At 32.8% G+C, this 13745-nt stretch overlaps 1 protein-coding gene across 2 annotated transcripts in view; it reads right to left on the reverse strand.

Annotated features, from left to right (window-relative positions):
- Positions 1–13745, reverse strand: part of UBLCP1 (ubiquitin like domain containing CTD phosphatase 1) — a 19255-nt gene continuing 5510 nt past the window's right edge. The window contains exons 6-11 of one of the 2 annotated variants that reach the window (XM_077895683.1): positions 12651–12749; positions 10068–10105; positions 9469–9567; positions 6458–6574; positions 2456–2583; positions 1–1111 (exon numbers count right to left, since the gene is read on the reverse strand). In XM_077895683.1, the coding sequence (XP_077751809.1) occupies positions 1084–1111; positions 2456–2583; positions 6458–6574; positions 9469–9567; positions 10068–10105; positions 12651–12749 (509 nt within the window). In that variant the 3' untranslated portion in view covers positions 1–1083. The remainder of the gene's footprint in view (positions 1112–2455; positions 2584–6457; positions 6575–9468; positions 9568–10067; positions 10106–12650; positions 12750–13745) is intronic. The other variant, XM_077895684.1, reaches the window with a different exon arrangement.

Raw genomic sequence — 13745 nt, forward strand, 5'->3', positions numbered from 1 at the left:
TGTTTTAAGAAAAAGTATTTATTATTTACACCACTGAAATAGTCCCGTAAGAACAATATACACCATGTTTATTTGAAAGGATCAGATTCCTTTCAAATACAATAACTGTATAAAGCAATACTGTCAACACAAAACAGTGGTCACATTACATATCTGCAGGCGTAAGCATTGCAAAACTTTTTTTTTTTATTCTTATGGCTAAATATTTTCACTGAAACACAGTGTTTGCACTTAGACAAGAGATAGCTGGAACAGAACAAAAACTTTTTGTTCATGCTTTTTAGGGCTGAACCAGTGATGTGTCCCACTTAAAATGTAATGCCTTTAATTGCTTTTATGACAATGGTTTTAGGCAGAAGTGCTTCTACTTAGCCACCAAAAAGAAATAACTTTTGTTCCTTAGTTTTTATTGTTCATATTCAGTCTTATGTTTTCTATTTCTCATACTATGAGACACACTTGTATCACAGCTGACGTTTTCCAGTTTTACTCAAAGAACATGGACCCACATATAGACCAAACTGAGACAGCAGAAAAATTTAGAGATGTAAATAGTGCACAGTAAGAAGAGAAACTGTGTCTATGACAAAGGAATAAAAAAAAATCTTGGTGATTTTAAGCATACCAAACTAGGTTCCTTATTCAAAAACTTCTTTTTGCGGGGTTTAAATGGGAAAAAGCAGTAGTTTCAAGATGGGTTTGGTCTTAGATTTAGTCAGACAATAACAGAATGAGACAAAAACACAAGATATAACTTGTTTCTAAAGCCACAAAATGACATTGCTGAGTATACATTTTTGTCCACTTTTGTGTGTTATATAGGGGGAAAAAACTCAGTACTCAATGCTGGAGAAAATATTTTTCAAGAGTAACAGTATTCATATAGGGGGAAAAAGGATTTTTTTTTAGCATATTGCTATGATCTTCAAAAAATATAAAATTAAATTTACAAAAAACTGGAAGACCAAGTATAAGCAGTCTGATATTCACTGCAGTGTCCAGCACTATCATAATGATTTCTAGCATAAAAGCAAGAAGTTCGTGATCTCAAGTATCCTCAGTAACTGCCAATATAACTTGTAACTACTGTCCTTGCTTCTTTGACAGATACCTGAAAGAAACAGAATAAAGATGTCTAAGCTATTTCATGATAAACTCACAATAACAATCTAATTCTCCTCCCAAAGGAAGCAGTTCATTCAAAACTTCTCCAGATGAGTAATAATTTTAATAGTTGTGAATACCTGATTGTTTAATGTACCAACCATTGTTTTAAGTATAGATATTAATTCACTCAGTCCTCACAACAGCTCTATGAAGAGCTTTCTTTTAGAACTTATTTTACAGGCATGAAGAGGTTAATTTTCCTATTTTTCTTGAGTAAAGACTGGAAACAAACTAAAGGACTCTGATCAAGAGTGTAAAAATACAAATAATTTACTAAGTAAACAATTTTTGCTTCAGGTTATTTTATAGGAATCTATCATTAAATTCAAATTTTTACATTTCTATTTCTTACATTTACAAATTACTATACTCAGTTGTATGGCGGTGGGGAAAGAGCTCTTAAAATCAGAAGATCTGGACACATTTTAATGGTGCAAAACTTGCTTGCTTTGTGGCATTTATTATCTCTATGCCTTGTTACATTATCTATAATTTGGAGATGAGGATAAAAATGCCTGCCTTTCCTTCCTAATAGGATTATGAGAATCATCTAATAAGAAGCTATATGTCAGAATGATCTAAAAAGCCAAACTGTCATTATTACATCAATAGTTTCTTTTGTTGCTGTATTAATGCAAGCAGATCTTTAAAGATCGAATTCCAAAAAATTAATTGCAGTACACTATAATCCCATCCACTTCCCCAGGGGTTTTCCCTGCTTCAGAATCTTAATGTTCATATGCAGTCTGTATGTAGATGTGTGCATATGTCTGCACTTTGAATAAAGACTAAAAACATACATCAAGATGGTAAAGGTGGTTCCCTTTGGAAAGGAAAATCCTTAAGTAATTGTTTCTCTATTGGATTACAGTTTTCTAATTTTTCTGCTATACAGAGGGGCTACTTGTAGAGTGATTTTTAACAGGAAATTTTTAGTGTATTTTACTTTATCCTGACCTTATTTTATAGTATGAAAAAACAGGGACTATCTTCCTATATGATTTATAAAAGAGTGAGCCACCCAGTATCACAAAATAATTTGTAAGCGGCATCACAAATATGTACCAGTCTCAAATCTTCTCTCCTACAAGTATTAAAGATCTCGAGAGATGCAGGTTTATGAACAACATAGAGGTTAAGATTAAAGGGAAAAATACTTAGGGGGGGGGGTGTCACTGCATTAGAAAATCGTTTTAGAATTTACCCATCTTAAATAAAAGTTCAGAATTATGTGTATACCAGGGTCACCAATGTTTTCATTCATTATGAATAAGCAATTAGCACTTACCTTTCCCAATATTTGTGATTTAGGTCCAAAAAGTCATCTAATTTTGCTATCTCCTTGAGGTACTGAGTTAGTTTTAAAAGTTCTTTGTCTTTATCTCGATTTAGGTGAGCTTTCATAAAAGGCCTTATCTGTTAGAAAATAAACATTCAACATTTCACATTGCAATAAGGAAACTAGCACAAATCTATACTGTCCTCTCAATCAAATTCAGTTAATGAGATTAAAATGTCACTTAGGGGGCAGCCCCGGTGGCGCAGCGGTTTGGCGCCGCCTGCAGCCTGGGGTGTGATCCCGGAGACCCAGGATCGAGTCCCACATCGGGCCCCCTGCATGGAGCCTGCGTCTCCCTCTCCCTCTGCCTGTGTCTCTGCCTCTCTCTCTGTGTCTATGAATAAATAAACAAAATCTTAAAAAAAATAAAAAATAAAAAATAAAATGTCAGGGATGTCAGTACTAAAAATGACTCTTGGACTATCTCAGTGTTATAAACTGGCAGTCAATGTATAACATTTACAGTGCGAGGTTAAGAGCTCTTCCACCTCATTTACCTTACGTTATCTTTTCAGTCTCAAACTAAGAACACAAGCCTTCTTACAGCACTTGAGCCCTACATGGCTTCTCTACTAGAGAAACTACTAGACTTTTTCCTCTTTGGTCAATCCTTAAATAACTTAATTCATGTCACTCAATTTGTAAAAAGCTAACCCAAATATAAGCTTGATCTAACAGGAGAGAGAGATAAATTTTAACAATGATGATTTTCATTTCAGTATTTTTATATAAAATTTTATATACCTAAGATATTATACATTTATATAACATGTACCCTCATTTTATCACAAGCATTTTTATCATTAAAGTCTCCATAAGGGATCCCTGGGTGGCGCAGCGGTTTGGCGCCTGCCTTTGGCCCAGGGCGCGATCCTGGAGACCCGGGATCAAATCCCACGTCGGGCTTCCGGTGCATGGAGCCTGCTTCTCTCTCTGCCTGTGTCTCTGCCCGCCCCCCTCTCTCTCTGTGACTATCATGAATAAATAAAATCTTTAAAAAAAAAAAAAAGTCTCCATAAGAATATTTTTTAATTATACAAGTTTCTCCATAAAAAGAAGTCATATTTTCCATATTTTTAAGGTTGTTATATTTTATGATGAAAAGCATTCATTTCAAAAGCATAAGAGTAAAAAAAAAAAAAAAAAAAAAAAAAAAGGCATAAGAGTCAGGATGGTAGAGAGGATAGAGAATTGTAATTAGTAAGGGATATTAATATCTTGACTTGGGTGGTAATTACATGTGCTATTTTTATAACAATTCATTAAATTAGAAGTTAAATTATAAATTTTATGTACTTTTCTATATGTCACAGTTCCAATAGACTTTTGCTTTTTTTCAGATATCAGCTCAAAAATCTTTATAAAACTCAAGACAACCTTCCAAAATTTTTTCATTAATTTTAGATGAAATGGTATGTCTGGGATTTGCTTCAAAGTATTACAGAGAGGGAAGTAGGTAGGGTACAGAGCAAGCATAATCATCTATGAATTAATAAGTTGTTTAAACTGAATAATGCATACATAGGAGTTTGTTACATAATTCTATGTAGTTCTATTTACATTTGGCTTTTTTCATTTTATAAAAAAATGTTTCTTAAAAATCATCCTTCTAAAACACACATGTAAGGACTAGATAAATTGTACTTAATAAAGTACTAATATATCCTTATTACAATTTAGAGAAAATGCAAACTGCTTATTAGTTATTAATTTTACATGGCAACACTGAAAAAAAGATGACATTAAATTCTGTCACTGGTTGAGAACAAAGAAGTCCATATTCTATCTATCAAGAACAGGAAAGATTTAAAATATGTCTTATACACTTTCTTCTCTGTTATCAGAAAAAAACACACCATAAGCCTGAAATGCATAGAAGAAAATTTTTCCATGTATTCTACTCGCATCAGAACAGGTGCCAGGGACCTCCACAGCTATTGGTCAGCTGAGCTCCCACAACCTGCACGGCACCGGAGTGAGTCTGTGCAGAAGCAAGTACTTGCAGGAGTTCCTGCTTCCAGACAGGTAGAGTGGGCAGTGCTGCTTCACAGCAGCAGCAATGAATGTGGGAGATCAAGATTCTCTTGAGGAATCAGACCTTGCTTAAGCCCTGGGGCTGAAAGTTAAGAGGCATGATATTGTGACATAGTGAAATGAGTTTCTAACTAATCTTGGGCAATACTGTAATGTTTCAAAATCAAATAAAAATTATAAAGACAACATGTTAACTTTTAAACTATTAATATATATAAAGTAAAATGTGATTCCTAGTTGCCCAAGGCCCTTGGCCATAAGCACTATTAAACAGCAAAACTAAAATACTCCTATGACTCTGAATTTAAAACTTAAACTAGTTAAGTGGGAAAAAAAAAAGTCTATTTATTCATCTTACTTCACTTGTTCCAGCATAATCACTTCTTATTGTACCATTCTTCAAAAATGATCTCACTAGCAGAGAAAACGACTATATAGGACCACTAAAGTCTCATATCAAAGAAACATTCTCAGAAACTTAAGATGGTCTGAATTATCTGCATTCTCATATCATTTCCTTGTATAAACAAAAAGGAAGTTTTCAGAGTATCTATTTACCCATGACCAAAACTCAAAATTCAGTCGTGTATTCATAATTCACAAGGTCTTCTATATTCTATGTCAAAGCTTAAGATCGGCAAGCTTATATTATTATAGGTTTACTGTTTTAAAAATAAGCAGTCATCTTTAAGATCTCTGAAATCTTTTTTGAGACTTCCTTCAAGAACATTATGAAACTATGACAACAAAACACAGTAGGAATATTTCTCAATTTCAAACCTGCTTGTATGTCAATATGGGTAAATCATTAATAACTATCTTCTTGAAAGAGGTTTCAAAAGGAGACATGTGAGAGATTAGTGGAATGTTTAAAAATACCTCTCTTGAATTAAAACTTGGGGGGGGGGGACTGTAGATACATATTTTTAGAAATTCCTTCAGTGATTCTACGGAATGACTAGTTAAAAAAAAAAAAATCCTGCTCTAAAGTAACATGAAGAACTAGAAATTTATACCATCTCTGCACCAGAGAGAAGTAGGACCCAAATATGGGCTGGGAAAATAAAAGTTTCTTCTAAACACACACAAAACCAGTTATTGTATTTTTTTTTTTTAAAGTTAAAGCTCTCTTCAAAAATCATTCCATGAATATTACCATTTCACCTCCTTTCCTGAAGAAGTATTAACCACTAATTTCATAAAGAATTTAGTGTAGAGAAACTGAATCTTTTCTCAAAAGTTTTCCTGTACCTTGCACCTGGTAAACACACAAGAAAAACACTTCTTCCAAAGCTACCAGGATTAGATGTTACTATCATGCCTACACATGATTGCATATGACTCAATGATAAGATCCATCGCTGGCCTAGGAATCAAGCCACCAAGATTTTAACTCAAATTCTGTCATTAATCAGTTGCATACATGATTTTGGGCAAGTTACAAATTTTCTTAACCTCAGATTGTTTATATAAAGAAGGCAGACAAGATGACTGAGATTCTTAGCTCTGGCATTTTATAACTTTAAGATCTTCAACTGCCCTGTGTGAATTTTCAAAACCCTTAGTTTCAGTTTTAAAAGGAAAAAAACAAATCCTTACTGCCAGCTTTCCAACTAACCAGAACATCAGAAATCCCAACATTTGTATCCCTAATAAAATGTCTGTTGCTTCAACTCACTAAGTCCATGTTGTTCCACAGAGCTAACTAAAAAGAAAACACCTGAATGAGTTGGCAAACCAAGAAGATATCAATGTGGGAGAGAGAATGTTCAACTGTGTATGAATTTTTCTAAACATGTTAGCTTTCTTGCCTGTGACCATATACAAAACTTCAGAAAATTTATGAAATTCAACAGTGCTAAGGTTCTACCACAAATTACAGATTACATAAACATAGCAAGTAAAATTATATCTTACCTTTAGTCCATTCTGTGGGTTCATTAGAAAATTTCTTCCTATGTCATCAAACATTATAGTGTTTTTTTTGCTGTAAAACTCTGAAAACTTTCCCCATATAACACCAAGAGGCTTTACCTTAGAATAAAAATTTAGATTTAATTGAAATTTTATCAGTAATTGTTCATCCTTCCTTAAAAGCAGAGATACCTCAAAAATGCCCAAAATACATCACAGCACTGCTGCAGGACAGTGACAGCTGGCTGTGTGAACAGACCATAGCTGAGATGCAACACACTTTAAAGCACAATGGATCTCACAATATTAACTTCTGAAAGGTCTGCTCATGTCTACCTAACTAAACCTACTATAAGACTTTCCATAATTTTAAAATGAAAATTTGGGGTCAAAGGAGGAGTAATTATTTAAAATGTAAGAATTTACAATAATTATTTGTTTGCTAAGCAGTCACTGACTTCCTGGGCTAAAACATGACCCTCAGAGGTTAACTGTCACATGGGGTCTGTTTTCAAAACCAGAAAACCATAATAACAATGTACCCAGTTCTATTAATACAGAATTTAAGTATTTTTGTAGAGAAAAACGAAAAACTGATTCTGTCTTGATTGGCACAGGTGCACAATTTCTAGGGCAACTAACTGGTTAACTTCAAAAGCACTATAATTTGTAAATTCTTAACTTTTCTTTCTGAGTTGTTAAAATGAGCCTTCAAAAAGATAACTCTTTACATATTCGTATCTGTTGGTACTTGCATAAAGTCTCCAAAAGACCACATGAGAATAGTAGGAAGAGAAGACTAAGTGCCTAAAGGGCCAGGAGGAGGAATACTTTTCATTATATACTTTATTTTTATTTTTGAATCATGTGTTTATTTTACAATTCAGAAACATTTTTTAGATAAGTTAATTTTTAGAAGTACTTTTTGCTGAAGACAGGAGTCTCGTTTATGGTAATATGCGATTACATGATAAAAATAATTATAGGAGATTAAAAGGTAGTAAATGATAATAAAGGTTGTCATTTGAAAATGTTTTATTCTCTTTCTAGAACTTATTTTAATAGAGAGAAAGCCTTTTTTTCTTAATCTCCTAGCTACTACAAAGAATGTTATTGAAATTATTTTATTATTTTAAATATTTTAATTTTATTTGCCTTAGTTATTAACTGTTTACTTTTGAAACAAATTCCCCAAATACTTCAAGACAAGTATAGAACTGATACAATAAGCCAGATTTTTAATTTTCTTAGCTAACAAAAGCCTCAAGAAATAGGACAAGAGCTTCAGTTTATGACACCCAGGGTTAGAAATCCTATATCCTCTTAAATAGTGCTGTCATTTTCTAATTATCTCAAGTGCCATCTGTTCCATAAAACATAGACTACTTTGTTCTCAAAGAATTAATACTGCTGATAGGGAAAAAAAAATGAACACACAGGAGAATTTTAAATTACCTATAATCCAGCCATTACCAACGATATATTTACTATTTACCTCGGCTTTTTTTTTTTTTTTTAAGACTTTATTTAGAGAGAAAGTGCACACGTGGGGAGACAAGGAGACAACCCCAAGTAAACTCCACACTAAGCTCGCCCCTATGCAGGGCTCAAGCCCAGGACCCTGAGACTATGACCTAAACCAAAACCAAGTCAGATGCTTAACCGACTGAGCCATCCAGACACCCCACCTCCTGTCTTTTTTTGTAAACATCAACAACTTTAGAGTTCACAGATCCTTTGTTAAGGGGAAACCTGAACCAAATAAGGGATAAAATTTCTTTCTAATGGTCTACAAATACTGCTAAATACTTCCTTAACTTTAATGATGTATCATGAAAAATTTTTAAATCACTAATATTCTGTTACATCAAATGATGGATGAACAAAAGTTTTTATATCCAATTCCCTACTATTGAATATTTACTTTTTTTTACTTGAAGTATAATTATAGTGTTTTATTACTTTCAAGTGTACAACACAGTGATTCAACAATTCTATACGCTACTCAGTGCTCACCACGATGAAGTATAGGCACCATTGGTCACCATACAACGTTATCACGTTACTGACTATATATTCCTTAGGCTGTATTTTTATTTCCATTACTTATTTCATAACTGGAAGTTTGTCTTTCTTAATCCCCTTTATCTATTTCATCCATCCCCTCACTTACCTCCTCTCTGGCAACCACCAGATTTTTATTTCTCAAATTTTTCATTATTATAAACACAACTATGTTTAACACTTCCCAAACTTTTTTTTACTGTTTAGATTTTATAAATGTACTACTTTAGTAGGTAATGTCTTTCCCTTGATGTATGAAGTATTACCTTTATTGAATACATCTCTATGCACTTAAAGGATTCTGTTTTTGATTTTGATGATTTCAACAGTCCCCCCTATGCTTTCCTAGTTTGCTAAGTTTTCCCCAATTAATCTTAGTTCATGTCCTTTCAAAAGGTATAGGCCATGTCTCCTCATCTCCAACAGTGACTATCACAACACATTCTAGTAGGAGTGCAATAAAAGGACTGGTTACTTGATGAGTAAACAAAGTAAAGAATCCTAATCTTTTTAGCTAAACCCTTTTCTTTGATGGTTCTTGTTGCTCTTCTCCAGCGCTACATGTACATCACACTGAAGTACATGCATCATGGTATCTGCTTTTACTTATCAGTTTTATATAAGGCAGGGCGAATATGCTTTGGCTTGCTTCTAGTATCTTCCTTGCTGATATTCGGTATTTTTCCTCACCTACTCTTTTTTGAGCAACAGTGTGCTGCCATCATCATGGGACAATTATCCATGACTTTTCTTGACAGTCTTGCTCAAGAACTATCATTAAAATTCCAATTTATTAAGCTTATATACATCTTCCTATGTCAAACTCAACTGATACTTCACTATCCAGTCAAACGTCCTTCTCAACTTTCTGTACTTTATTCCATCAACATAAATACAAAAAGTATCAGAAAATAAACAAGTCTTCAAACAGAAATGAAATGATTTCTTACGTCTATTAATCCTCTCCTTGGAGTGTGCACTGTTATCATAGCAGCACTGTCCAACATGAAGGTAATCTTATAATTTGCATTTGTGCTCACTCCTAGCTCCTATAAATAGATATTCATGTGGTTAAAATACAATAATATGAAAAATTCCAGGCTTTCTGAATATTCCAGCTACAATTTTCCACAATTTCCCAACTTTCTACTCTAGTGGCTACCACACCTTGCTCAACAACTACCATGTTTTTTAGTCTCCTTTTGTTAAGCCAACAAATGGTAGTCCAAAGAAAATAAACTAGAAACAGATTATATCCCTTCTTCAATACAGGTATTACACACCAAAGCAAAAGAAGGGGGAAGAAAGCATTATTGTAAAATGAGGGGAAAAAGGAGGGGGAGCTCTACTGCACTTTTTCTTGAAAAAGACTTAATTACTCAATACAATCCACCACTAAACAGACTTTAAACACATCTCTACTCCTGATAAACACATTTGTTTACCTACTAAATGCCCTCCATTGAGAATGAAATTAATTCAACTTGGAACTTCCATAAAGACAAATGGCAATTTCAAAACATTCTTAAATGGATTTTCTAACACTTACTTTCATTTTAGCTTCAATCCACTTCATATTTGTTGCAGCTAAAATATGAAGAATGATAATATGATACAAACGAAAAGCTTCAACTTCATTTACAAAATTTTTCTTCTGTATAAATAAGTTTTCTAAGCAAGATTAAAAGTTCGAATTAATCACAAATAATAATTCCTAACATATTTATGATAATTTTAAGTATTTATAAAAATAAACTTTAACAAAAATTTTTTAAAGATTTATTTATTCACAAGAGACAAAGAGAGAGAGAGGCAGAGACACAGGCAGAGGGAGAAGCAGGCTCCACGCAGGGACTCCAGGATCACCCCCTGGGCTGAAGGCGGTGCTAAACCGCTGAGCCACCCGGGCTGCCCGATAAACTTATCTTTAGTGTATCAATACGGAATAGAAATTTAACAACTTTTATCTAAAAGATACAGGTAACCGATGTTCAAAAGAATTTTGAATCTAGGAAATTTATAAATCAAGACCAAAACTCCTGTTTAAAAACAGCCCTGACACTATTCTCTATCAATCCAAACTTAAATATAGGGCACCTGGATCTCCAATTTATCTCCATGTTCCCACTGCCATACAATGCACTGGCATATATGTCAATATAAGTAGATTAATGTTACATGCCAAAAGATGATGTTAGAGATCACTAGGGCCAATGAAAATCAGCATTTTGCCTGGCTCAGGAAATTTAGCGCTCATTGAGCCTAGGAGCTTTTAACAATGAGTCTGAGACAACTGAATTCATAAATTCTGTCATGTATTTGCTCATTGTCAGACATCAACCAGTTTTGAAATCACTGATATTAAAATTCAGTCCTCAAAAAATAAATAAATAAATAAATAAATAAATAAATAAATAAATAAATAAATAAATAAAATAAAATAAAATAAAATAAAATTCAGTCCTCAATTTTATATGCCCTTCTGGTCCCAAGTTATTGGACTAAAACTACATTGCTATTACCAAGTAAAATGTTTAAAAAGGGAAAAGGAGTTTAATTGTTAAAGCATGTATATGCGTGTTTATGTATTTTTTAAAGGCAAAAGAGGTATCTGAGTTCTCAAAATAAAAATCTTTAGCACACATACACAAAAACTGAATCACCTAATGCACAAAACTGATCAGTTAATAAAATTTTAGAGACTGATATATCTATAATGACAACAATCATGAAAAAGGGAAAAATTTCTTAAATTCAGTATCTATTTTGGGTCTACAATCCCCAGATGAAAAACAAAAAAATATTCATAGCTAATAAAAGGGTTTCCAATTAAGTAATTATGTCAGACATGGTACTAGTTGCTATACTAATATTTTTATTCTCATAGCTACTCTATAAAGTAGGTTTATTTATCTTCATTTCTCAGATGAGGAACTTAAGGCTCAGAAAGATTAACTGACCTGCCCGGTGTCACAAAGTAAGGACAAAGTTGGATTTTAAAAATTTCACTTATTTAGAACAAAGTAAAGGGCCCCTTTCAACATACTACCATAAAATATCATACTTTACAAAAATAAGTTATTTTAAACATATGACTGTAAAAAAAAAATCTCTAAATTTCTAAAGCTACGTTAATAACATTTAGAGGGAAAAAAATAACATTTAGAGGAAAAACTTTTTTCTCAAATGTCATCTCAGGTGTCAGTTGCTAAACAAAAATTTGTTCCCAGGAAGCTTTCCTCCTTGTATCTCATAAACCAGAAAACTGTATTTAACTCTATATTTAATCTTAATGGCTGTAAACTCATATTAATACTGAACAATGGAGATACTCTAACTAAAAGGAAAAGTACAAAGGAAATTTAAAGACTGAAGTACCAACTATGTAGTCACTCATCAAAAATGCAGCATTTTTAACCGATAAGATTTCATTTAATTCACAGTCAGCTCTTTTCTGCCTATGGCTTGCCAAGAAGCCACTTTAAATGTTTGTAGTGAGGTCAGATATAAATTAATACACTGTTTCCCTTCTCAATAAAGTCTTGCCACAAAAAAATGTCTATTGAACTAAAAAGTGTGCTCAGTAATGTAGTAAATTTACTTTGTGGAGCAAACTCATGATCTTATCACAGACCTGTAAGTTCCTGGAATGGTCCACAGACCACAATTTGAGTAATACTGCTTTAGTCCATTTAATTTTCCTTAAGTAAATTCATATTCCTTTATTTCTGAAGAACAACATCACTGTGATTTTTTTTATACGTCTTTCTCCAAGTGTTTTGAAACTAGAGTGATAAAGAAAGGAGAAAGCAACAATATCCTGAAGCATCAAAGATTCTATAGTAAAGATCAGAAAGAAAAGTTCCTAATCATGGTAGGGTCTTATGAAAAATAAGATCATTTTTATTCTGACACCATAATCTACATTCTTTCTGTATTTGACTACTTCAGTGGTATTGCTAAATATACATATAAGTTTATACTGTAATGCAAGAATGTCAAACATGTTTCATCAGAAATTTGCTTAAAAAAATGAAAAATGTATCATATTTAACTACAGGCCATTTTATGTCATATTTTATAAAATAGCAACATTATTCCCATGGAAATCTAAACAAAAAATATAGCTTACACCAAATAACAATGTCATAATCCTCATATGCAGATGTTAGGAATTCGTGAAGATATGGCCGCATTAATTCTACTCCAGTCTCTGCACAAGACCTATGGTCTAAAAGAAAATCAGTTATAGATGTTTACTAGTTTCTTACCATGGACAAGTACCTGACATCAGTGCAAATTATGAAATGTAATACAAACATTCAAATGTAAACTACTTGAGACTGAATTACACTGGCTGAAAACAAGTGTCTTTCAAAGCACGCAATTTAATATCTTTGTGATCCAGTTTTAATGAATATATTTTGGTTAATTTGTGAGGAGCAATGTCCAGAATTCAGGCTCATATAGTAACTGTAAATTTAGTTTTCAAGTAGTCTTTAAAATACAGACGTTATTTTGTGACATGAAAAACAAACTAGAGGCACCTATACTCACTTTTAGCCACTCACCTTCCAGACATAATCACATTTTACTAAAATGACAGGCCCAACTAACTTAATAATCAAATTTTTAAATAAGTATACATTAATTTATGATCTGTACTTAAAGTTTAGGGTTAGAAGTAAATAAATTCATGCTAATATCAAGAGTTAACTAATCACTTATTAGCAATATTACAGTATGAGATTAACATCTTTCCTTTTTGCTATTATGAGAAACTTTAAATTTAAAAATCTGCCCTCAATATAATTAAATGGAAAACCAGGAAAAAAAAAAAAAAAAAAAAAAGAAAACCAGGAATATCAAAAATGATTTTTTAAATTTCTTTTTTAATTTTTATTTATTTATGATAGAGAGAGAGAGAGGGGGGGGGGGGCAGAGACATAGGGAGAGGGAGAAGCAGGCTCCATGCACCGGGAGCCTGATGTGGGATTCGATCCCGGGTCTCCAGGGTCACGCCCTGGGCCAAAGGCAGGCGCCAAACCGCTGCGCCACCCAGGGATCCCCTCAAAAATGATTTTTAAATAATCCTCAAAAAATTTAAATGTTAATCAATAGAGAATGACTTAAATTAAGATACATCCACAAACTAGAGTAGCGATAACCAAAAACTGTATTTAATTCACAAAGAATAATATTAAATGACTGAAATATTCAAAATATC

The sequence above is a fragment of the Canis aureus genome, chromosome 4 (assembly GCF_053574225.1).
Source record: "Canis aureus isolate CA01 chromosome 4, VMU_Caureus_v.1.0, whole genome shotgun sequence".
Taxonomy (NCBI): domain Eukaryota; kingdom Metazoa; phylum Chordata; class Mammalia; order Carnivora; family Canidae; genus Canis; species Canis aureus.